This window comes from Erythrolamprus reginae, chromosome 3 (assembly GCF_031021105.1).
Source record: "Erythrolamprus reginae isolate rEryReg1 chromosome 3, rEryReg1.hap1, whole genome shotgun sequence".
Classification (NCBI taxonomy): domain Eukaryota; kingdom Metazoa; phylum Chordata; class Lepidosauria; order Squamata; family Dipsadidae; genus Erythrolamprus; species Erythrolamprus reginae.
The window spans coordinates 169,722,419-169,748,942 of NC_091952.1; the positions used below are offsets into that span (position 1 = coordinate 169,722,419).

The following is a 26,524-nucleotide window of genomic DNA, read 5'->3' on the forward strand; positions in this document are numbered from 1 at the left end:
GTGGGCTGCTAGCTGGAATGCTAAATTGGGCTCGCCGATGCGGCTCGTGAGTGCTTGCGGGGCCAGCACAATTTTGCTTCTGTGCCTCTGGAAATAGCAAAATCACGTATGGAGCCGCAGGTGTGCCCGTGTTTCGGCATGCAGTGGAAGTGATGTGCCGGTGTCTGGAGGCTGTTGGGGCCTGGATGGGTGTCAACAGACTCAAACTCAACCCTGATAAGACGGAGTGGCTGTGGGTTCTGCCTCCCAAGGACAATCCCATCTGTCCGTCCATCACCCTGGGGGGGAGAATTATTGACCCCCTCAGAGAGGGTCCGCAACTTGGGCGTCCTACTCGATCCACAGCTCACCCTAGAGAACAATCTTTCAGCGAGAGGGGTGTTTGCCCAGGTTCGCCTGGTGCACCAGTTACGGCCCTATCTGGACCAGGACTCACTGCTCACAGTCACTCATGCCCTCATCACCTCGAGGTTCGACTACTGTAATGCTCTCTACATGGGGCTACCTTTGAAAAGTGTTCGGAAACTTCAGATCGTGCAGAATGCAGCTGCGAGAGCAGTCATGGGCTTACCTAGGTATACCCATGTTTCACCAACACTCCGCAGTCTGCACTGGTTGCCGATCAGTTTCCGGTCACAATTCAAAGTGTTGGTTATGACCTTTAAAGCCCTTCATGGCATTGGACCAGAATATCTCCGAGACCGCCTTCTGCCGCACGAATCCCAGCAACCGATTAGATCCCACAGAGTGGGCCTTCTCTGGGTCCCGTCAACTAAACAATGTCGGTTGGTGGGCCCCAGGGGAAGAGCCTTCTCTGTGGCGGCCCTGGCTCTCTGGAGCCAACTCCCCCCAGAGATTTGAACTGCCCCTACTCTCCTTGCCTTTCGTAAGCTCCTTAAAACCCACCTTTGTCATCAGGCATGGGGGAATTGAGACATCTCCCTCGGGCATATACAATTTATGCATGGTATGTTTGTATGTATGTTTGTTTAGTAAATGGTTTTTTTAAAATATTTTAAATTATAATTTAGATTTGTCATGAATTGTTTTATTTTGTTGTGAGCTGCCCCGAGTCTATGGAGAGGGGCGGCATACAAATCTAAATAATAAATAAATAAATGCGCGGAAGCAAAAAAACCTCGCCGAAACACAGGGACACCTGCGGCTTCGTGCAAAATCGCGATGGCCCCACAAGCACTCACGAGTCATGGTGGCGAGCCAAATTTAGTGTTCCGGCTGGAGCCCTCACCTGCTACTGAGCAACCAGACCTGGAGGGGTGATAAGTGTAACATTCAGCAATCTTTGCAGGCAGCAGTATATAAAAAAAGAGGGGTGCAAAATGAACAAGCATACATGTTAAAATAAAATAAAAATCTTAATTAGAAAGAGATATAATCTTACAGGCTCACAAATTGTTTGTGTATAAATCGGAAAGTCAGGGTTGGGGGTGGGGACATTTGGTGATGTTCCAAAGGCCATGGTGTCACCTCTGCTCTGTGTGTAAACCACTCTCTATGCTTTTAGAGGAGTCCATGCAAATTTTGGAGAATGAAATGGTGTACTAAACAAAGCGAGATCAATCTAAAAGTGAATTTATCTGATAGATATTCAATTACCATATTTTTCGGAGTGTACAAAGACGCACTTCCCCCCAAAAGAGGGTGGCATTTTCGGTGTGTCTTATATACCGAATACAGCCATTTTTGGACTCCAGAAGCCCTGTCCCAGTATCTTATTATTGCAAAAAATGAGCCTGGTTTTTTGCAAAAATGGGGTGGGCAGAGGATCTGGGAAGCCTGCAGAGAGCTCCTGGGGGCTAGAAAAAGGCAAAAACACCCCCCTTTATCTGAAAAAAGGGCAAATAATGTCCCCTTTGTTTTGCAAAACCGGGTGCTTTTTTGCCCTCAGCTCCCAGGAGCTCTCTGCAGGCCTCCCTAACCCTTTACCCACCATATTTTTTGCAAAAAAATGGGGCACACAGAGGTTTTTTTTCTTACTTACCTCTTTGAAATCTTGGTGCATCTTATATACCGGTGCGTCTTATAGTCCGAAAAATATGGTAAGCTTAATATTAACATGGCTTCCCGTGTATTTATTCATTTTGGCCCTCCTGTCCTGCCAAGAAAAAAAATTCTGCAGTCATATTTTGACAATGCCGGAGTGTCAGCTTGTACATTCCTGTTAGAGGGAGGACCAGTTAAGCTGCTTTGAAGTTCCTTACAACTTGGCACAGCTACCATTCCTCACATTCTTTGCTAGGGAGCTATTTTTAACCCAGGTGGCAAAACTGAGAAATTCCAGACCTACTGACACAGCGTCTTTACTTCTTTTCTAAAAGCTGTGTAGATTATTTAGTCTTGCCGATTAAGTTTCCTACCCAAGTTAGTAGTATTTCTGACAGCTTTAACAAATATGACTTCCCCAGCATCGCGTTATACTCAGGTAAGTCACATGAGGCCACTTTTTGCCTGCCCTACAAATCCAAATTTAAATATGGCAAGCCTTTGAGGATATGCTGTTTTGAAAAGTGCAGGGAATGACTGAAAGAACAGACTGAGGGAAACCTAGTATCCCACTCTGTACATTTTCTCCGAGTGCAGAATGGCAAATTCTTGCATGTGCCTGTGGTAACATGAATAAGGAGAGTGTGTCAGGTCTGGAAATCATACTTTTGAATAAGCACCGTGAACCTGAACTTCCTTTACAAATGGAAGCTATTCCTCTCTTTCAGAATGCAGTGGAATCCATGAGTTGCAATGCACGGGTTATGGTTTGAAAAAAGCCTTCAGTGCAAATTACATATCATTTCTATTTATAATGCTCTATTTGGGGGACTGGTTCCCAAGGTTACATTTGTATTGTTTTGCTATAGTATAGAAATGTAGAGTCCTAGGTGCATCCCAATCTTGATTGTTTTCTTGTGGACATTTTGTTAGCAGACTAAGTAACAATTTTTTTGTGTTAATCCCCCTTATCTGGTGTGGAATTGTTCTGGTCTTTTTAGCTTTTTTATTGCCACTTTTGGATGGTATATAAATGTTGTTTATCTCTATGGGCTTATTTATGGCTGATTTGTCTTGACTTCCAAACTTCCAGCTTGGCCTACAATGCTCACAGTTTCCCAGTAAAAACTATGGTTAAGTCTGTCCATCTGTTGTAAAATTAATGTAATGTATATTCTATAAGGATCTTTATGTCCCAAAATAGATTTATGCATGAGAAAACACACCTTATGGAGTTGTTGCTGCTGCCGAGATGTTAGATTTTATTGAGAATGATATCATATTCAGATATTGGGTCGAAGAAAGTGTCCAGTTTAACTGGAAGCATTGTATCTCCCTCAATCAAAAAACCCACAGATATAGGAGTAAGAAGGCTAGACCTCATGATAAGATATAAAGTTGATAAAAGATATTAAATTTTTGAGAAAGGATCTTTTGTTCACCCTCTTTGAGGCTATGGTTGATTATCAATAGCAATAGCATCTAGACTTATATACTGCTTCACAGTCCTCTCTAAGTGGTTTACAAAGTAAGCACATTGCCCCCAACAATCTGAGTCCTCATTTTACTCACCTTGGAAGGACGGACGACTGAGTCAACCTCAGCAGAAGCAGCCTGCAGTACTGCACTCTAACCACTGCGCCACTACGGCTCTTAAATAAAGTCAGAAAAGGTGGGAATAAGCCTCCATGAGGCCTCTCTAGCAATCTCCTGGGAGGAAACAGGGCCAGAAAAAGCGAGAAGAAGCCTCTGTGGGGCCTCTCTAGGAACCTCCTGGGAGGGAAGAGGACCGGAAAAGGTGGGAAGAAGCCTCCATGAGGCCTCTCTAGCAATCTCCTGGGAGGAAACAGGGCCAGAAAAAGCGAGAAGAAGCCTCTGTGCGGCCTCTCTAGGAACCTCCTGGGAGGGAAGAGGACCGGAAAAGGTGGGAAGAAGCCTCCATGAGGCCTCTCTAGCAATCTCCTGGGAGGAAACAGGGCCGGAAAAGGTGGGGAGAAGCCTCCATGGGGCCTCTCTAGGAATCTCCTGGGAGGAAACAGGGCCTCCACCCTCCCTGTGGTTTCCCCAATCGCATGCATTTTTTGCTTTTACATTGATTCCTATGGGGAAAATTGCTTCTTCTTAAAATCTTTTCTACTTAAGAACCTGGTCATGGAACGAATTAACTTCGTAAGTAGAGGTACCACCGTACTTTCATTGTATGTGAAAGAATCTCTATAGTGGAGGTAATCCTCGACTTGCAACCGTTTCTTTAGCCAACGTTCAAAGTTACATCGGCACTGAAAAAGTGATTTATGACCTTTTTTCATACTTACAATCATTGTAGGATCCCCATGGTCATGTGATTTGCATTTGGATGCTTGACAGTTGACTCACATTTATCACATTCATGGGATTTGTTTATTTATTTATTTAGTTCCATTTGTATGCCTCCCAACTCCCTAAGGCAGTGATGGCGAAGCTTTTTTTGCTCGGGTGCCAAAAGGGTGCGCGTGCCCAAAATAGCGCACACGTGCGTGCCCACACCCATAATGCAATGCCCTCCCCCCATGCATGCATGCACAACCCCTCCTACACTTCCCCCTGGCGCATGCACACAGACCTCACTGAAGCCTCCAGAGCCAATGGAGGGTGAAAAATGGGCCTACTGGAAGTTGGTTTCTGACCTTTTGATAGGCCCGTTGTGCCGTTTTTCGCCTTCCTCAGGCTTCAGGAGGCTTTCCTAAAGCCTGGAGAAGTCTAAAATGACTTCCCCCCACCCTCCAGAAGGCTGAAAATCAGCTGGCCAGCATGAACATGTGTGCTGGAGCTGACATAGGGCAACACCTCACATGCCCTCAGATATGGCTCCATGTGGCACCCGTGCCATAGGTTCGCCAGCACGGTCCTAAGGACTCTTGCGACCGCCCAACAAGCAAAGTCAGTGGGGAAACCAATTCACTTAGCAACCATGTTACTAATTTAGCAACCGCGCTTAGTAAATATGGCAAGAAAAATTGTAAGATGGGGCTAAACTCAATTAACAAATTTCTCACTTAACAATGTAAATTTTGGGCTCATTGGCAGCCATAGGAGTCAGTCTCAGCTTTACTGCTTTAGAGTTTTTCCTAAGGGATTTTGTTGCTCAATGTGTATAAACTCTCCTTCCTAATGAAGCTAATTAACCATGGTCCCACCAGTATTATTTTATTCTCACTGTGCCAGTCAGAGGCCAATGTTACAAGCTGGAAATAGGTGCACTAGTACATTCCTACTCGTGTTTTCTGGATATTGGCACTGAAACATGCTATCTCCATCACTGGAGAATACCTCGAATCTTCATGGCAGTGAAAATGAAATATTGACAGTCTTTGAATTATACATATTCTCTCTTCATTTTATCCTTGTAAATACCTAGGTCTCAGTACAGAGGCTGTGTGACATTCATTGCCTTGGTAGCAAGTTATTCTTGCTTAATGAAACTAACGTGTTGCATTCAATAAGAATGATTTGCTTGGGTTTGGGATTAGCTATACAGTATTAGCCATTGAGGTCTGTAGGCAAGGCTTGCAGATTAATTTTATGTGAACCTGGCCAGTTATGCTTTGTTCCATGCGTAATGATTAAGTGAAACAGTGAAATGTGTGAATCCACCCTATTTGCAGAGTCCTGCAGGCCAGCCACAACAAGTTCCCTGTTGATTGAAATATTGTGATTTTTCAGATCAGAATGGTGGGCTCTCTTCATTTGTCTTGTCCTCTTTTCTGTAAGAATCTCTTTTGATTGTGTCATCATTATCTTAATGGCTCCACTTATACTCCAAATAACTATTTTGAGACATTTTTCTCTGGTACCAGAAGGAAAGCTAATGGCATGAAGCAAACAAACAAACAAACCCAAATTAACGAGGGTGAATTTGAAAATAAAAGGATGCCCATACATTACACATCCACTGATGTTAAGAGTGAACAACTGCAACTGTGGATTTGATTTAAATCAAGTCAATTTTAAATCAGGATTTAAATCATGAATTAGATCAGTACTAAAAAGGCTTGATATAAACCAACTTGATTTAAATCATAATTTTTAAAGAGTAACTATCACCTCTGCATCTTCTCCTATGACCCGCTACTGACTCACCGACAGTCCCATTCACTTTAATGGGATGGCTGGTGATGTGGCAACAATGTGAGGGATGTAGCGGGCAGCAGGTGAGTGGATGCCCGCTAACAGGTGCCGCCATGATGGATCTGAAATGACCGGTGCTCTCTAAGTGTAAGAACTCATTTTTGCTGGTAGTTAGAATCTTTACTATTATTATTTGCAAACAGAATGAAGGTTTCTTTCCTATTTAGCTTGGATTCATTAAATGAGTTTACCAAAAATGTAAATATTGCGTAGCACGAGGCTGTATAAATATACAGCCTCGTGCTACATAACTAAGTTCCATTTCATGCTGAATAAATTAGTTTACAGTATTAATGTATCTTAAATAAAAACCTATCTTTGGATAGATTTTTACTCCAAAAGAATTTTATTAAAATAAATTTGATAAAAATAAAAAATTCCGATTTAAATTTTAAAAATTTAATTTAAAATTTAAAAATCCAGAAAATCACAGTGGACACCAACAGCTTTTGTTCAGAGGTCTAGAGCAGGGATATCAAACTGAGGGATTGTAAGTCGGATGTGTCACATGCAAGGCACACCCACCCCAGCTCCACGAAGGGGGAAAACATTGTGAAATGTCATGTGATGGCAACGTGACGCTGTGGTCTAGAGCAGTGTTTCCCAACCTTGGTAGCTTGAAGATATTTGGACTTCAACTCCCAGAATTCCCCAGCCAGCGAATGCTGACTGGGGAATTCTGGGAGTTGAAGTCCAAATATCTTCAAGCTGCCAAGGTTGGGAAACACTGCTCTAGAGCATGAATGCCACTTAAGCTATAATGTTTTTCTTTCTCTTCTATATATGATATGTGCCTCATATCAGGTAATTTGCCGAATGGAAAAATAACTGGGTTAGCAATCAAGTATAACTGAGCAATCAAGTGTAACTGAATTCCATTGAGGCACATCTTGGAAAAATGTTTCTTGTCCTTTACGATTGTGGTGTTTCTGTAATTAAATGAGATGGTGGTTTTCTTTTTGTATATTACGTATTCTTGATATTAACAGCCAATGCTTTTTTCTGTGTCATGCCCAAAGGAAATTATTAGTTCTGCAACAGAAGTACTGCATGGCAAAAAGGCCAGTAGATTTATTACATGTATAATTAGTTTGGTGAGAGAATAGGATACACACTATTTTGCTTCTACTGTAGAATTGCTTAGATGGATTCAGATTTTTCAACAAAGCATTACATTCTCCATCCTCTTTGGATTAAGACCTTTCTTTTCAAAATGAACTCAAGAAATGTGAAAGCTGCTTATGTTAATACCTAGAAAATGTGGGAGTGAAACTTGATGGCACGTTGATGGGGAGAGCTTTGTAAAAAATTGCCTAGTCAGTTGTCCTCATGCTAAGCTGGCTTGGATTGCTCCACAATTTTATTTATTTGTTTGTTTGTTTTGACAGACTATACGTGGCAACTCTTTCCGCCAATAACTTCTGTGAGAACAGAGAGGCCCTCTATGGAGTCTTTGATGGAGACCGCAATGTGGAAATACCTTATCTTCTGCAATGCACCATGAGTGATATCTTAGAAGAAGAACTGCAGAAAACCAAGAATGAGGAGGAATACATGAACAATACTTTCACTGTAATGCAGAGGTCAGTTGCATTTGTAAAGTTGGTTATTTGTAAAGATAAGCAAGGATCTGTTTTCCAGCCCTGAACATGTCCCATTTCTTCTTCAGTCTTTTTGGGGTCCCTTTTCACTTGTTCCTCTGGAGAGTCCGATGTGGATTGACACAGCATCATATGCGTTTGAATGCATTTAGAGCTCTTGCTGGCATCTGAGTTTTGACATGAGACAAGAACTGACATTATTACTTACCATGCCAGCTATGAATATTGAAAACAGCTTACTAGTCACTCAAGACCATTGACATACAGTCTATTCTGCCCGACTGCAGCTTTCAAGAGAAAATCTTTACCGGGGAATGTGTTATTCTTTTAGCAGAAGACGCAGATTGAATCCTAGGGTTTTCTTCAGGTCTTACGTCATTAAACAACAAAGATTTTTAAGAACATAATCTATGTGACTGGGTTAACCTTTTACCCCGGCTCTCTCTGACACACTGTTGAAATTATCACAGTGCACTGATTATAGGTCTTTTATACCTGCAGGCCTTGCAATAGCTCAGCGGTTAAACATGCTGAGCTTGTCAGATGAGACAAATTGACAGCCCAAGTTTGAGACCCAAGAGCTGCGGGATGGGATGAGTTCCCATTATTTGCTCCAGCTCTTGTCCCAACAAACAATTTTAAAGCACACAAATGCCAGTAGATAAATAGATACCACTTCAGTGGGAAAGTAACAGTGCCTTGTATAGTCATGCTGCCCACAAGACCATGGAATCGTCCTCAGACAACACATATCTAAAAAACTGAGATGAGCACTTCCTCTTAGAGTTTGACACGACTTGACAGGGGGAAGGAAGCCTTTATCTTTACCTGAAGGTGTTGATATTTGAAGAAGAATATTGTAGCATTAGCTTAGCTCTTACATTGCCGCTAGGAAAACTCTTTCACAGAAAGAGCTTGAAAACTGGCTGCTTAGAACAGGGGTATCCAACCTTGGCAATTTTAAGACTTGCTCCCAGAATTCTGGGAATTAATGTCTACTAGTCTTAAAGTTGCCAAGGTTGAAGACCCCTGGCTTAGAAATTACATTCAGTGTTTCCCATGTATCATAAATTATAGCTAAAAGATTTGCTTGTCACCATTAAACATTTCTGCTTACACTTCAGTAAAATTTGAGAGATTCTCCGGATCAATGAATCAACACTGTTATTCCTCTTGATATTTATATTTAACGTTTGACTATAATTGTAAAAGATTAATACAGCGTTCCCTCGATTTTCGCGGGTTCAAACTTCGCGGAACATCTATACCACGGTTTTTCAAAAATATTAATTAAAAAATATTTCGCGGTTTTTTCCCCTATACCACGTTTTTCCCCGCCCGATTACGTCATGTGTCATTGCCAACCTTTTGTCTGCCTTTAAAAAACATTTTTTAAAATAAACTTTAATAAATAAACATGGTGAGTAATAATCTAAATGGTTGCTAAGGGAATGGGAAATTGTAATTTAGGAGTTTAAAGTGTTAAGGGAAGGCTTGGGATACTGTTCATAGCCAAAAATAGTGTATTTACTTCCGCATCTCTACTTCACGGAAATTCGACTTTCGCGGGCGGTCTCAGAATGCATCCCCCGCGAAAATTGAGGGAACACTGTAATACAGTAAGCTGCATTTATTAGAGCTTAATTCCAAAAGTGAACTGGACAGAAGCTAGTGACCATTTTGCTAGAAACAATAATGACTTCATTGCTAAATTCCTGCCATTTCTATCTTTTTGTTTTGTTTGTATGAAAATGGCTCTGGTGCTTCGCATACACACATTCAAATGCCCTTTGTCGCAGCTCTCTTCTTCCATTAACTTGCCTAAATTCTCAGATGCAACTCTTTTTAAATATTATGAAAATCCCCCATACATTTCTTCTTGTATACCCTCCCTTTAAAAAAGGAGAACAGTCTGTATATAGATATACTGAATGGGATTAATTTTATTTATAGAGACATAGCTCTGTAGCAGCTCATTTTCACTATTACTCCAGACTGAATAATCAAAAGCAAATTTTTAAAATTATAACCAGATACGGCTTTTGGAAGAAGATCGATGGATTTTTATGCATTATTTATATAGGCTTGACAGTTTTGAGATTATCTGGAAACAGCTAATTTTGGAGAAATATACAGTTGGGAGGATGTAATTAATATGTGAGTTTGGACTTAATTGGGATTTCATGTCAGTTTTCTGCAGACGTGTTTATCTGATCCAGTTGGTTTGAAAAGGGAACGCAAAACTAGAATGCATTTCCTATATTTGCCTTTGGAACACTTTAGTTCAAGTGTGTGCTGTTTCAAGCTTGAAACTCTTCCAGAATAATTGAAGTTGCTGTTTGGCACTCGAAAGTAATTTTAAATGTCAAAACTGCCTCAGTTCAGTGCGTTTTGGGCACCCCTATTCTTGATCTATCCGAATGTCAGGTCTTCCATTTTTGAGTTCTTAAGGAATGTTGGAAGACACCTTTATTGCAATGTCTCTCAACCTTGGCAACTTGAAGATATCTGGACTTCAACTCCTAGAATTCCCCAGCCAGCATTCGCTGGCTGGGGAATTCTGGGAGTTGAAGTCCAAATATCTTCAAGTTGCCAAGGTTGAGAAACACTGCTTTATTGAATTGGCCTGTTTGCAAACATAGCACAGTGTTGTCTCTGTTCTGTGATCCTCCTAGTTGGAGAGGTACCGGAATGGTTTTGATTCTCCAGGGGCTCTGATGAACGGTTCCTATCTCTTTCTAATGTAGTTATTTAACTGGGAAGGTCACGAAACCAATCAAAGAGCCACACAAACTGTACCAATAAACTGTATAATCTTCATGGGCCCACCCGGTATGAATGGGATCGGTGATCCGTTAGGACTTTTTAATGGGTTCCGGAGGTATGCACCCAAAGCGAAATCTCATGTGAGCGAGAGTTTGGCAATTTTTACCCTTTTTTTGCTTTTGCTTCTGTGAGATATCACTTCAGACACATTCACAGAAGTGAAATCTTGCACAGGGGTGCGCGCACACACGTGTCGGGTGGATGCATGCCGGCCTCAGGATCTCGCACCGGTAGGAAAACATAAAGGGAGCCCTTCTCTGTATATAGCGTCAACACCTATTGACTTCATAAACATATTGGCAAGAATATATCCCCTCTTTAGATTTTTTTTTTTTTAATCCAATTGAGCCTACAGCCCCAGTATGTCCTGGTTGTCTCCCATCTGGTTACTAATAAGGTCCAGCACTGCTGAGCTTTTGAAAATCGGCCAAGGTCAACTACTGCTACCACCTAAACTATGAACCGTCAAAATTCCATCAGCAGCTCTAATAGAATGCATCAAATTCCAATTGTAGGTGTCTTAATTGCTTTCTGTGTATGAATTCATCACTTTTTCTGCTGAATCTTGAAAGTAAGTGTGTGTTGACCTTAATTCTATATGCATGATCATTGCTTTTTCTCACTGTTTAACCTCTTAATGTTGCTTTCTTGAAATTCCAGGAAGCTTGGAACTGCTGGGCAGAAGCTCGGAGGCTCCGCTGTCCTTTGCCACATCAAATATGACCCATTAGATCCAGGTGGATGCTTCACATTAACCTCAGCAAATGTGGGAAAGTGCCAATCCGTTCTCTGCAGGAATGGGAAGCCTCTGCCTTTGTCCAGGTCTTACACAATAAAATGTGAGGAAGAGCTAACGAGGATCAAGGAGCACAAGGCCATTATTACAGAAGTAAGACACTTGGTTGTCAACCCCGGGGAGGGTGACAGATGGAGGGATCAGGGTAATAAAATGCAGATGCTTCTTTGCAAATCTGTTTCAGAACCCAGCCAATAAGGTAGAATTTAGTTTTAACATTTTGCCCACATTCTGATGATTAATGACTGTAACTATGATTTATGACCTATGACCTATCATTTTGGGTTTTTTGTATTGATTATTGACCCCATGACAATCATTAAGTATTGTATCTCATTATGCTTGACAAATGTATATTTTCTTTTATGTACACCGAGAGCATATGCACCCAAGACAAATTCTTTGTGTGTCCAATCACACTTGGCCAATAAAGAATTCTATTCTATTCTATTCTATTCCACTCTATGTACATTGAGCATTTTGTTCTGCGTGTTCTGCTCTACTCTAGTCCACTCTATCCCCATCCCATTTTTAAAATAAATGTATGTACATAAATAGATAACTATATATAATTTAAACTATAGTTATTGAATTTGAACTATCTTCAATTCAAAAGTGACTCTGCACAGCATATACTGAAAAACCAGTTAGAATTGAATTGAATTGAATTGGCCAAGTGTGATTGGACATACAAGGAATATTTCTTGGTGCATATGCCCTCAGGGTACATAAAAGAAAAGATACATTTGTCAAGAATCATAAGGTATGATAGTCTGGGTATAAATTGTAAGGATACAAGCAGCAAAGTTACAGTCATAAGTCATTATTGGGAGGAGATAGGTGATGGGAACAATGAGAAGATTAATAGTAGTGCAGACTTAGTACATAGTTTGGCAGCATTGAGGGAATTATTTGTTTAGGAGAGTGATGCCGTTTGTGGAAAAACTGTTCTTATGTCTAGTTATTCTGATGTGCAGTGCTCTATAGCATCGTTTTGAGGGTAGGAGTTGAAACACTTTATATCCAGGATGTGAAGGGTCTTTAATGTCTATAATGTCTTTTTAGAAACAGACAAAATTGAACAGAAAAAAAATATAGTAGCTTTACATCAAACTATCTCAAAGTTTAGAGAAAAGCCAAGGTGACGTGTGATCATCCCCGTGGTTCTGAGTGATAGCACAGTCCAGTGCGATTTTGCTACCTGCACAGGTGCAAGTAGCAAAATCGCGCTGGATTCCGCTACCACTCAGAGCTACAGGGGCGAGCATACATCACCGTTCCACCTTAACAGCCCACCTCTGCTCTTACTTTTCTATTGCTATTAGTTATAGAAATCCAACATCATGTTTCAAAAGTGGCAGGAAGGGAGTTATGATAAGGTTCCCTTCCCCCTTAGCTACTTCCAACAAAAACCACTTCCTGCTGTTAGATTGACATTGATGGTCCACACAGCTCCTTTCTGCCTCTTTTAAAATTATTGGATATTCAAGTTATTGGAAATATTATATTTCATTTGGATGAGTTGTCAGTGGACCAGAATGATAACCCATCCTACCCAGGTACCCAGTGGATTGATTCTAAATTCAACTCTGTACTCAAATATTAGCCCTCCTCTCCCCCAAATAAGAGCTGCTATTTAGCTCTTAAAATAACATTAAGCAATTAATAGATTTTTGTCCCTTCCTTCCAGGATGGCAAAGTGAACGGTGTAACAGACTCAACAAGGATTTTGGGATATACCTTTCTTCACCCAAGTGTTGTTCCACGCCCCCATGTACAGTCCATCACTTTAACTTCTCAGGATGAATTCTTCATTCTGGGCAGCAAAGGCCTGTGGGATAGTCTCTCCATCGATGAAGCAGTGGAGGCCGTCAGGAATGTGCATGATGCCCTTGCAGCTGCGAAGAAACTTTGCACGTTGGCTCAGAGCTATGGCTGCAACGATAGCCTCAGTGTTGTGGTGGTTCAGCTCGACGTAACTGAGGATAGCTTCGGCTGCTATGGGTTTAACAGGGCCCTTCCTTCCAGCCCGAGCAGCTTCCCTCAGTCTGTCAAAGATAAGCCTTCTGATGTTTTGGGGATGCCTCCGTTGAGCAGCGGCACGGCCTCGGAGATCAGCAGCGAGATCTCCATTTCCGAAATGAGCAGCGAGGTTGGATCCACGGCCTCCGACGAGCCACCTCAGGTAACCATGAACGAAAACAGCCCCGCTTACCCTAGTGTACAGCGCTGTGCGCGCCTACCACCGTGGCACGCCAACTCCTTCCCATGGCAGGTGCCCAATGCTACAATGTCAGACACCGACGATGAGGATCCAATCCAAGGCAGAAGAATGGAAGTGACAGTGGACATCCACCATGACCCAGCCAAGCAGATTCAGATGGTGCTGCAGGCCCCCACAGAAGTCACCAACGAAGGCATCGCTATCAGCGCGAACAAAGAAGACGAGGCTTCCAACACTGGTGCGAATGTGTGCCGCCGACGCAATGGCTGCGTGGTTCCTCAGGACAGGAGCCACAACCGAATTGAAGTAGCAGGTGATGCACCACCCAGGAGGAGGGGGGGCTATTTTTCTGCTCCAGCTCAGCCGGATCCAGAGGATGAGTTCATTGTCCCACCAGAGCTTGAGGACGAGGTGAGGGAGATAATGAGGCTAATTTACGAGCAGCAGCAACAAGAGCAGCAGCGTCAGCGGGACCAACTGCGCAAAATGCCACAATGATGGAGCTTTAGGTTTATAGTACATTAGTTTTGTTCCCAATTCTCTTCCATATCCTTCCCTTTAACCAAGAAGCACCGTTGTTTCTTGGTTGTTAGCTGTAATGATCACCAACTTCCTTTCTCCCCTTTTCTAACTCTTAAGTGGTTAATCTTGTTTATCCCCTTGTTTGTTAACATCAAATGTGTTCAAAGTTGAGAAAAATTAAAATATAAAATGTTTAATATATGACGAAAAAACTGACGTTGATGTTATATTTTTAAATTTTGTTCTCCCCCCCCCCCACTCTTCTTCCCCTGTGTTGTTTAACCCTTCTGAGGGTGCTGCAAAGTCCCTGAGGGCACATCTCTCTCTGGGTGAAATGACACAGTATTGAGCTGTGCACCTCCTTTTATTGGGGGAATATGCAAATGGGAATGATTACACATACATGTCAAGTGATATACAAACATCCAATAACGTAACTCTAAGAGATGACACAACTTCCGAGTCCTTCCCATCTCCATATGGCATGTAACTAGTTTCTACTAAGCAAATGTCTCTCATGGCCAATTTCCTGGGACCTTTTGTTGTTTAACACAGCTATCTCCTGTTTACCACAAAGCAAGATCTTTTATCACAGCCTTCGTCCTGTTTACCCCAGGCAATGTAAATTGCGTCTTTTGATCACACAGTTCTTTTCCTGTTGACACATTCTTGTTATTCGAGGAGAGTTGCTTGAACCGTTTTATGGCCAGTCACTTCCTTAAGCAGATTTCACCAGAAATGCAGACTACTTTATGTGACCTACGTGCACTCCTGTCCTGGCTAACGGAATCGGAATATATAAGGCATTTGTTGTTAGAAGTCCAGATATAGTGTAATCCTATCCTAACATGGTATGGCAGCTATATCTCCTCCATTTTATTTATGTTTGAATGCAAGCACCCAAATCAGTGCTCTGTTTCTATTTCTTCATCGCTGGGGAAGTGGAAAGGTTCCTTCGTGTTTGTTGGATCATCATAATACGATTCCAAGGAGGCCATGAGAGGTTGAGCAGACTCATACAATACATTGTGAACAAAGGCAGAGCGACACATAGACAACAAGGAAGGAATACATTGGATAAAACAACATATTAATATAGCGGCTGAAATAATACCAATCATATACATAAAAATTAACCTTAACCATGAGCCATCCGGAAGCCATGACCATAGAACATTCCACCAATTGGGTAGTATATCTGCACCTATGTTATCCACCAATTACTTCATCTGCTTTATCTGTTCTTCTATGGTGGCAGAGTTATCAGTGAGATTGAAACCACACATTTTCTTAACTGCCTGACAACCCTGATGGTGGAGTAACAGTAAAAAGTCTATGGCATCTCTGTTATCTAGTATAGCATGTCTTAGGTCAGATTGTTCTTCATTTAAAGCAGCCAAGGCAATGGAGGTTCTATTAATATCTTTTGCCAAGGCACAGGCAAGCTTTCCTATCAAATGGTGATTATACAGTGCTAATGCGGACACTCCTACAAGTGAAACAGCTAAGGAGGTATATTCAGCTTTGTTCAATAAGGCGAGGTTACTATCACAAGTGTCATCCAAGGGAGTAGTGTCTCTGCATTGCCGGTAATGTTGAGACAAAAGTACTTCCTGCTTGGAGGGGAAAACAGGGATTAGGCGAGTAAGGCTACAGACGATTTCTGATAGGTTAGCTGGAATATCGCCACATATAAAAAACCATCCTGGAGGCAGCAGCACATGACCATAGGCAAATGATACATTTTGAATGGATGAACAATTGTGCTCCCACGTGGCAGATGACATTTTCAAGCAGCGTGGGTGGGACCGATGGGTAGAACAATTAACAATACGGGCACACATCACATTTGCTCCTATGGCAACATAAGGGGTATATAATGACATTGCTCCAGAAGGGAGACGATATGACGTGGGACCCCACTCATAATATCGGGTGTATTGTAGTTCCTGGGCAGTTAAAAACATCGACAAAGAGGAGTCATTAAGGAACACAGAAAGGGGGGTACATATAGGAATCTGATAATGTCCAAGAATCATATGCATATCAACAGTTTGCAACAAACAAAATGTAGACAAGTTGGAAAGATTTGCGAGATGTAGCCAAATATACTCCATCCATTGTTGCAGGTCCACAGAACGTCGGGCGGGTGTAAGCGGGAACAAGTAACTAGGGCAAAAAGAAAAATTAAACAAAAAACACAAAAATAAAAGCATGCAAGAAAAATGACATATATGACATGGGTCCATTTAATCTCTCCCAAAGAATGACATGGGGGGGGCGTTTGCGAATGCGTAAAACAGGGCATCCTTGAGGAGGGGGGTATTCCGGAGGATCAGGAAAAACTTCATCATAGGTTGGAGGTTGATGCAGTCTGGATGCCTGGGCGGGCATGGAGACAGGCTCTGTAGCTGATGAAGACATCGTCAATCAAAGATACAGCACTCAGGTCAGGGATGGATTCCTTCTTTTCCTTAGTTTTTGGCAAAAGCGGGCATACGTGCCGTTCAGGAACCCACAAAATACGATCCTCTAGTTGTACCGCGGCGTAACCTCGGCCCCAGGTGATGAGATCTGCAGGGCCTCTCCAGGTCAGATCCGGAAGTATCCTGTAATAAACGGTGGGTCAGGGAGGCAAAGAATCATGCGCAGCAAAGTGTAGCTGGGCAGCAGTAGAGGGAATGGAGGGCCCAGTTAAGTTCAGGAAATTAAGAGTAAAAAGTACTCTATTCAATTGGTTTTGCAAGGACGGGAGGCCCGGAGGGATTTTCTCCATTTTCAATTTTTCTAGCGCCCATTTAACGGTCAAGTTCGCCCTTTCCACTATCGCTTGACCCTGGCAATACCGAACTTGTGCATGATCCCCCAAACGTTACAAAATTGCGTAAAGGATGAACTAGTGTAAGCGGGGCCATTGTCAGTTTTAAGTTCTTTAGGGCGTCCCATCGTTGCAAAGGTACGAATACAATGGTTGATGACATGTTTGGTGGCTTCACCCCTTTGCGGGGAGGCCATAATAAAACCTGAATAAGTGTCAATGGAAACATGTAAATATTTCCAGGGCGCAAATGTTGGAATTGCGTAACATCCATCTGCCAAATTTGTGAAGCCTCAAGACCACGCTGGTTGACCCCCATAGGGATGGAGTTGGCATGCTGACTACATGTGGGGCATTGTTGAACAATGGCCGAGACTTCAGATTTTGAGATGCCAAATTGCTTAGCGAGAGCCTTGGCATTTTGATGAAAGTAGGAGTGGCTCTCCCATGGAATTGGGGAAGACAAGAAAAAAACAGTGGGTGATCTTGCAGCCTGGTCGGCAGCGTCGTTACCCTCAGTTAACATTCCAGGAAAGGGCTGATGGCTGCGTATGTGAGCGACAAAAAAGGGAGCAGTCCTAGCTATAACGAGCTGCTGGAGAGTCAAAAACAAGGCCATTAAGGAGCTCTCGACAGCCAGGGACAAATAGGCGTAAAAAATATTAAGAATAATCTGGGAAACATACCAGGAGTCTACAATAAGATTAAAAGGTGTATCAGTTAGTTTCTGAAAGGCCAAAATGGAAGCAGCCAATTCTGTGTGTTGAGCAGAGGATTGGGCTGGGTGTGATGTATAACCCATTGCCCGTTCCTTTGAAAAATACAGGCTCCCTTGGTTTTTGTCCCATCAGCGAAAACAATTAATGCCTGCGGGATAGGTTGGTCTTGCATACAGGTGTTAAAGCAGACAGGGACCAACTGAATCAATTGAATGCGAGTGTCCGCAGATAGATGATATAAGATCTGACCAGGCCAGTCCACAAGAGCCATCTGGAGGTCTGTACTTTGAGAAAATAAAGATTCTCGAAGGGGAAGGGGGACCTAAAGTGAAACCGGCTCAAAACCTATGAGTGTTAAACAGCGGCGGCGGCCACGAACAATTAAAAGAGAGTATAATGAAAAGCGAGAGGAAATAGTTTTCCAGGGGGTATGCGGAAGATGAATCCATTCAATGATCAAGACTGAGGAGGGCAGTACTTGTATAATACAAGCAGTAGGAATAGAAAGAGTGTTAAGCAAAAGAAGAGACGGGGGTGTTCTCCTGGCATCTATCCACCCACTTAACACGCAGCGCACGACTGACCTCAGCCAGCGTGTCCAATTGCTGAGGGGTGAGGTGAATAAGATCTGAGGGGGAGGAAGCCCCCGCCAGGGCAGAAAAGAGGGGTATCAGCTGAGAGGTTGTGAATCCCATGTAAGGGGGAGTCCAATTCAGCGATCCTAAATACTGCTGGAGCTGTACTAGGGTGGTAGGGGAGGGTAAAGACAAGGAGGGAAGAAGGGGAAGAACGAGACTGAGAACGTTTATGACCCAGATATAAAAAGGGTTCTGTTTGTTGAACCTTCTCGGGAGCTATAGTCATACCATTAGTGGTTAAATGTTCAATGAGAAGGAGCAGAATCTGTTGAAAGGATGGGTGAGGCATATCAGCGACAAGCAAGATATCATCCATGTAGTGATACAAAAGAACGTTTGCGTGGGAATGGCGGAAGGGCTCCAACAGAAAATGCACCACATATTGACACATAGTAGGGCTGTTTAGCATGTCTTGAAGCAAAACTTTCCACTGATAGCGAGAAGTAGGATAGCTATTGTTGAAAACAAGGAGAGTAAAAGCAAACAGCAAACAGTCTTGGGGTTGCAAAGGGATGGAAAAGAAAGCATCTTTTAAATCAATTACGGCCAGTTTAAAATTTTGAGGAAGAAGATTGGGATTGGAAGAAGGATATAGATTGTGGTAAGATTTTTAAAAACAGTCTCACAATAAGCGGAAATAAGGCCATATTCAGTGACAGATTCTTTCAAGTTCCTCAAAGCCTTATAGGGGATAGCCCTATAACTCGGGGCATTTCCCCCAAAATCAACAGGAAATTTGGAAATGGTCTCAAGATCCTCTGGAGAAAGAGATGGGTCAGCGAGGGCGGAGGCAAGCCCCCGCGCAACCGCGCTGCCGGAAGAAAGATCTGAGCAAAGAGGGGAGATAAAGTAAGCAGAAGCAAGAGTGGAAATATTCTGAGAGGGTGTAGGTATGGGAGCAGGAAAATCCTGAGGGCATAGGCACGGGGTCTGGGGGACGCATAGGTTGAGGAGGGCAGGGATCAGTGAGAGAGGGGGGATAAGACGGGGTGGTGCCGAAGGTTCGGTGGAACGGGTGGTAGAAAAGTCGGAGGGAGAGAGAGAATCAGAGTTGTGAAAACGAAGGGCAGCAAGAACAGCCTTCCAAGTTAAAAGAATTGGTGCAGGAGCACAAGGCTCCTGCTGAAGATAAGTACCTATATTAATCCAAACGGCAGGCTTTATCGAGCCGTGAGGAGGATAAGAGGGACAATATTTCCAAATGTAAGTTAAGAGTTGGCGTAACTCGCGTTTAGTAGGGAAAAGAAAGTTTTTTGTTAAAAGCTCTGAGAATTTGTCCAATTTTCTTTACATGAGCGACTTGCTCCTTGGACAAATCTGCCCCCATACTTATGAAAAATCGCCTGCTCCTACCGACGGTCGACGTGTGCACGGGTAAACGATGGGGGTCTCAGGCACGTGATGAAGGCTTCGGCACGTTGAGGTAAATTGCATCTTTTGATCACACAGTTCTTTTCCTGTTGACACATTCTTGTTATTCCAGGAGAGTTGCTTGAACCGTTTTATGGCCAGTCACTTCCTTAAGCAGATTTCACCAGAAATGCAGACTACTTTATGTGACCTACGTGCACTCCTGTCCTGGCTAACGGAATCGGAATATATAAGGCATTTGTTGTTAGAAGTCCAGATATAGTGTAATTCTATCCTAACATGCTATGGCAGCTATATCTCCTCCATTTTATTTATGTTTGAATGCAAGCACCCAAATCAGTGCTCTGTTTCTATTTCTTCATCGCTGGGGAAGTGGAAAGGTTCCTTCGTGTTTGTTGGATCATCATAATACGGTTCCAAGGAGGCCATGAGAGGTTGAGCAGACTCATACAATACATTGTGAACAAAGGCAGAGCGACACATAGACAACAAGGAAGGAATACATTGGATAAAACAACATATCCTAACATGCTATGGCAGCTACACCCTTCCCCTCCCTTGCAAATTTAAATCAAATGTGTACAAAACAAAGTGGAGAAAAATTGAAATACAAAAGGTTTAATATATTACAAAAAAACTAATGTTGACGTTGAAGTTATATTTTTTTTAATTTGTTCTCTCCCCCCCCTTCTTCCTCTGTCCATTTGGAAAACAAGGCAGTATTGCCAGTGCAAAATGTTAAATAATATTGTAATACTGTTATTTCTTTGAGAGAGAAAAAAGGCTTTTTTGGTCTTGAAAATGGATAGACATTTGTAGACTTATGGAGACTAACTTCTAGGAGTTGCTTTTCTCCCTTTTTCTAATTCTTCACTGGTTATAATTAATCTTGTTTAACCCTTCCCCTCCATTAACATATCAAATGTGTACAAAACAAAGTGGAGAAAAATTAAAATACAAAAGGTTTAATATATTAGGGAAAAAAATGATGTTGACGTTGAAGTTATATTTTTAAAATTTGTTCTCCCCCCCCCTCTTCTTCCTCTGTCCATTTGGAAAAGAGGGCAGTATTGCCCGTGCTAAATGTTAAGTAATATTGTAATACTGTTATTTCTTTGAGAGAGAAAAAAGGCGTTTTTGGTCTTGAAAATGGATAGACATTTGTAGACTTATGGAGACTAACTCCTAGGAGTTGCTTTTCTCCCCTTTTTCTAATTCTTCTTCTTAACTGGTTATAATCTTGTTTAACCCTTCCCCTCCCTTAACATATCAAATGTGTACAAAACAAAGTGGAGAAAAATTGGAATACAAAAGGTTTAATATATTACAAAAAAACTGATGTTGACGTTGAAGTTATATTTTTTAAATTTGTTCTCCCCCCCCCCTTCTTCCTCTGTCCATTTGGAAAAGAGGGCAGTATTGCCAGTGCTAAATGTTAAGTAATATTGTAATACAGTAATACCTCGTCTTACGAACTTAATTGGTGCTGGGAGGAGGTTCGCAAGGTGAAAAGTGTCAACTGCTCCCGGGTCTGGGTTTTATCTGTATGCGGATCTAACATTTGGCGACGAGGAAAAAAGCGTTTTATGGACTTAAGGTAACCAGGATTCCTGCTTAGCCACCGCTGGTTTTTTTTCTTCTTCTTCTTCGGGTTACTTCCTTTTTTTCCCCCCGGCTCCGTTGTTGTTGAGCCATTTTGATATTGCTATTGCTGATTTTGCTACAAACCATTTGCATTGGGGGTTTGAGAGAGCTTATTCTAAGCCTGAATGCCGTTACTGAACTACTGGAGAAGAAGACCCCAAGTTTTTAGCTGTTTGGCCGGGAAACCCCTCCGAGCGGCCGTTTGTTGCCGCCCATGCTGCTGCTGTTACCGCTCAAGGTCTCAGCTATTTGGCGGCAGGGAAAGTTTTTCCGAGCGACCGTTTGTGTTACCGCCGGAGCCGCCCACGCTGCCGTTTGCTGCCGCCAAAAGTCTCAGCTGTTCAGCGGCCAGGAAACCCCTCCGAGCGGCCGTTTTTGTTGCCGCCCACGCTGCTGCTGCTACCGCCCAGGTCCCAGCTGTATTTGACAGCCCAGGGGGGAACCCCCCCCCCCCCCGAATCACTTGTTCCTGCTCCCGTGGTTGCCAGAAATCTCGTGGAGCCATCTGCCTGCCGCCGAGGGACTCAGCTGTCTGGCGGCCCTGGAAGAATCATGTTTTCCCCTTCATTTTTTATCCTTTTTTTTTTCTCTTCTTGAAGCCACCTGTGTTGTGCTGCTGTTGCTGCCAAAAGCCACCTGTGTGTACTGGAGGATTGGTTATTAATATAGCGAGCCAAAGTTCGTTTCTTGTGCCTTTTGACCCATTTGATCCCAGTAGTGATACGTGAGAAAGCTTTTTGGACCGTTTTGAATGTTATCTAAAAGCACAAGATCTTAGGGAATTATCAGAAGCTCGCCGCATTGTTTGTTTTTTAAATGCTTGTGGTAAAACCATGTTTCGTATGCCACGCGCTCTTGTAGCACCACAGGTGGTTTACGAAGTTCCATGGGAAGAGCTGATGGACAAACTTAAAAAACATTACGTTCCAGCTCCATCCTTCATTTTATGTCACTTCCATTTTAGACGCCGCATCCAAGCTGAGGGAGAATCAATCACCCAATATGTGGCTGCCCTTCGTGACGCAGCAAGAGACTGTGACTTCGAAAATTTGGAACGCTCTCTATTAGAACAGTTGGTTTGTGGGGTGCGAGACCTCCAGCTTCACGCCGCCTCTTGGCCCACTCTAAACTTACACTAGCTATAGCTATTGACGATGCCTGCGCTGCAGAGACGTCACTTCATTCTTCCGCGGATATACAACGACGTATCCTGGAAACGGGAAAATCTCTTCCACAAACAAGCATCTACGCGACAACTTACCCCCTTATGGACAACGCAAACTGTGGCGAAACAGTTGCGCGCCTTCATACCACCACCAACCACCATCGTACATCAAACCTTGGAACCAAGCAGAGGATTACATCGGTGCAATGATCAAATTACCCACCATGCTCCAGCTGTGGAGATCCACACCTTCGCTCTTCATGTCAGTTCCGCACTGCAACCTGCTACAGCTGCGGAAGAGCGGGTCATCTATCCAGAGTCTGCTGTTCAACACCTAACCAAACCGCCCGGCATGCTACACCCTCACGTCACATGCAACAACATCTGTCGGGACGATGAGGTGATTGTTTTGCCACAAAAAAGGATCAAGAATTGTTTGACGGGGAGGAAGAAGTATTTTTAGCAGCTGGAGGTGGGACGAAAAAAATTTCCATGGTTGTAACTATTGAAGGGTCATCCCTAGAAATGGAAGTAGACACTGGGTCCGCCAGAAGTTTGGCTTCCTGGGACACACTTGCCCACCTGGTTGTGGATCCATCTAAAGTTAAGTTGGGCCCAACAAGTGTGAAACTGAGGGATTATCAAGGAAACCTAATTCCAACCAAAGGGGAGGGAAAATTCCATGTAAAAAAGGGGACATTTTCTGGGATTCTCCCATTAATAATTGTAACTAATCCTCTACCATTGTTATTGGGGAGGGACTGGTTTATCAAATTAGGGTTGTCCGTATCAGGAATTCATCCAGTAACCTCTGACGTATATTCATGTATACTTGATGAGTTCTTGGATGTATTTAGCAATAGTTTGGGCTGCTATGTGGGAACACCAATATCCCTTAATTTGGATCCAAAAGTGGCCCCTATTAGATTAAAACCTAGATGAGTGCCTTTCGTGCTACGAAAAAAGGTAGATGCAGAGTTGGACAAGCTTATCCAGCAAGGGGTTTTAGAGGCCACCGATTACGCTAAATGGGAAACACCACTAGTAATCCCTGTTAAACCTGATGGATCTCTCCACTTATGTGGAGATTATAAGGCAACACTAAATCATGCCCTCAGTTCTAATCCTTACCCGGTACCGGTGGTACAGCAACTATTACACTCCCTGGGTCAGGGGTCGGTTTTTGCCAAATTGGATATGGTGCAAGCGTACCAACAGCTCCTGGTGGATGATGCCACCGCGGAAGCTCAAACATTGGTCACACATCAGGGCGCATTCCGTTGTCGCCGCCTCCAGTTTGGCATGAGTGTGGCTCCTGGCCTTTTTCAGAACATCATTGAGAGGCTGTTATATGGATTACCTGGGGTAACTCCTTATTTTGATGACATTTTTATATCAGCCGCCTCACAACAACTACTTCTTACACAAGTTAGGGGCGTTCTATCGCGTTTTAGGAAGGCAGGCTTGCGACTAAAATGTAGTAAATGTCAAATAGGAGTTCCCCGAGTTGATTCCTTAGGTTATACTATTTATGCTGCCGGCATTCATCCAACACAGGCCAAGATATCAGCCATTAAACAGGCACCTGCCAATAAGCCTGAATTACAGGCCTTTTTAGGCCTTCTTAACTTTTATAACACCTTCTTGCCACACAAGGCAACGATAGCAGAACCCTTACATCGACTATTGGGAAACGATAGGCCATGGGTTTGGGGAGATGTGGAACAGGCTTCGTTTAAAGCAGTTAAGGACCTATTGACGTCTGACGCAGTCCTTATTCAATATAATGACCAGTGTCCATTGATACTCGCGGCAGATGCTTCTCCCTATGGTATAGGTGCCGTGCTTAGCCATCAATTACCTAATGGCTCGCAGGCCCCCATGGCATATTTCTCACGGACCTTGTCCAACACTGAGAGAAATTATAGTCAAACGGACAAGGAGGCCTTGGCCCTTGTTGCATCAGTTAAAAGGTTTCACGATTATTTATATGGCAGACCTTTTGTCTTGCAAACGGATCATAAACCGTTATTGGGTATTTTAGCGGGCACTAAGGAATCCCCTCAATTTACATCTCCCAGGATGACTAGGTGGACGGAATTTTTAGTGGCCTATAATTATCAATTGCAATATCGGCCTGGGAAGAACATGGCAGACGCAGATGCCCTTAGCCGTTGCCCTCTACCAGTACCGGTTATGGACCCGTCACCAACATCACAGGTCCTCCTGATAGAGGAACTTAGTAATTCATTGTCTGCAGCCGATATAGCAGCCCACTCCTCTACAGATAATACTATTTCCCAAATTATTGATTGGGTGAAACGGGGGTGGCCCACGGGAGCCATACCCAGTAAATTTATACCATTCCAGACAAGGCAGAGCGAGTTATCTACGAATAGAGGGTGTTTGTTGTGGGGATCAAGAATCATTGTTCCCCTGTCCTTACAGGACACAGTCTTAAGCCTCCTCCATGAATGCCATCCAGGCATTGTCCGGATGAAGGCCTTGGCTCGTAGTTATGTCTGGTGGCCAGGGTTAGACCAAGCCATTCAGACGTGGGTAGAGCGCTGTAGGGAGTGTCAGAACTCCAGACCTATACCACCGGAAACACGCCCAAGGCAGTGGGAATTACCTAGAGGACCATGGTCTAGGGTCCATCTTGACCTGGCCGGCCCTTTCCATGGGCATCAATTTATGGTATTGGTAGATGCTTATTCAGGCTGGGTCGAAGTAGATATCTTACAGTCTACGACATCGGAGGGTGTAATTAATATTCTATCCCGACACTTCTCCACACATGGGTTACCCGATCAGTTAGTGACCGATAATGGACCGCAGTTTACATCTGCACAATTCCAAGTATTTTTAGCCACCTTAGGAATTAGGCAAACTTTAATAGCCCCTTGGCATCCGAGAAGTAACGGCCGGGCGGAGAGGGCTGTGCGGTCCACAAAAGAGGCCTTAGGCCGTCTTACAGGACTGGATTGGAAAAGTAAGGTGAACCTCTATTTAATTACTCAACATTCAACTCCCTGCCCCACCACAGGCAGGAGCCCAGCAGAGGCACTTATGGGCTGGCGCTTGCGTACGAGACTAGATCGGATCCACCCTATATATACTCCTAACATAGATAAGGAACCACCAAAATGTACGAGAGTATTTGCCCAAGGAGACCCAGTATATGCTCGGAGTTATGGGGGGGGGAGAACATCATTGGGAGCCAGGTTGGGTCTTGGATATAACTGGACCTTATTCTTATAGGGTCCAGCTAGGGGACGGATGGATCTGGCGCCGGCACATAGATCAACTACGTCCAACCAACCGGCTCTACATTACCTAACCACACAGAGATCACTCCCTCCACGGAAAATCAACATCTAGGACCGTTACAGAAATCATCACATCAGGAAAGCCACACAGAAGTAGAATTACAATCCTTGCCTATAGAAACAGAGTAACCAGTTTCCCCACCAGAGGTTGAACCCCACCGTTCTCTAAGGTCACACAAACGACCCGCATATTTAGAGGATTTTGTGTGTACTTACTAGGTGGGAAGGGGTGTTGTGTCCTGAGGACGATCAGGGTTTGTAATTACCCATAATTGGGGTGTGGAACAATTCTGCAAGCTGACTGGCTAGCTAAGTTAGGTGGGGCTGGGTTACACAGATATAAGCGGCCAGTCTGACCAGCCCGGCGTTCGTTCTTCTTTGTATACCTGTTACCTGTTTTTAACCTGCAATAAAGAACTGTCAACTGCTCCCAGGTCTGGGTTTTATCTTTATGTGGATCTAACAGTTTCTGCACATGTTCAGCAAGCAAAATCTTGTGTGAGGATGTGTGTGGTGTTCAAGCGAGATTTCGGCAATTTTTGCTGATATTTTTATTTTTTTTATTATTATTATTATTATTTATTAGATTTGTATGCTGCCCCTCTCCGTAAACTCGGGGCATGCACGGAAGCAAAAAATTGGTGAAAATCGCCAAAATCTCACTTGCCAAATGCCCTCCCACAAGATTTCGGTTTCTGTA

At 43.3% G+C, this 26,524-nt stretch overlaps 1 protein-coding gene across 1 annotated transcript in view; it reads left to right on the forward strand.

Annotated features, from left to right (window-relative positions):
- The window catches only part of PHLPP1 (PH domain and leucine rich repeat protein phosphatase 1), a 191,372-nt gene extending 177,020 nt beyond the window's left edge, over positions 1-14,352 (forward strand). The window contains exons 15-17 of the mRNA XM_070747145.1: positions 7,560-7,754; positions 11,259-11,487; positions 13,085-14,352. Of these exons, the coding sequence (XP_070603246.1) occupies positions 7,560-7,754; positions 11,259-11,487; positions 13,085-14,116 (1,456 nt within the window). The 3' untranslated portion in view covers positions 14,117-14,352. The remainder of the gene's footprint in view (positions 1-7,559; positions 7,755-11,258; positions 11,488-13,084) is intronic.
- The last annotated feature ends 12,172 nt before the right edge of the window (positions 14,353-26,524 follow it).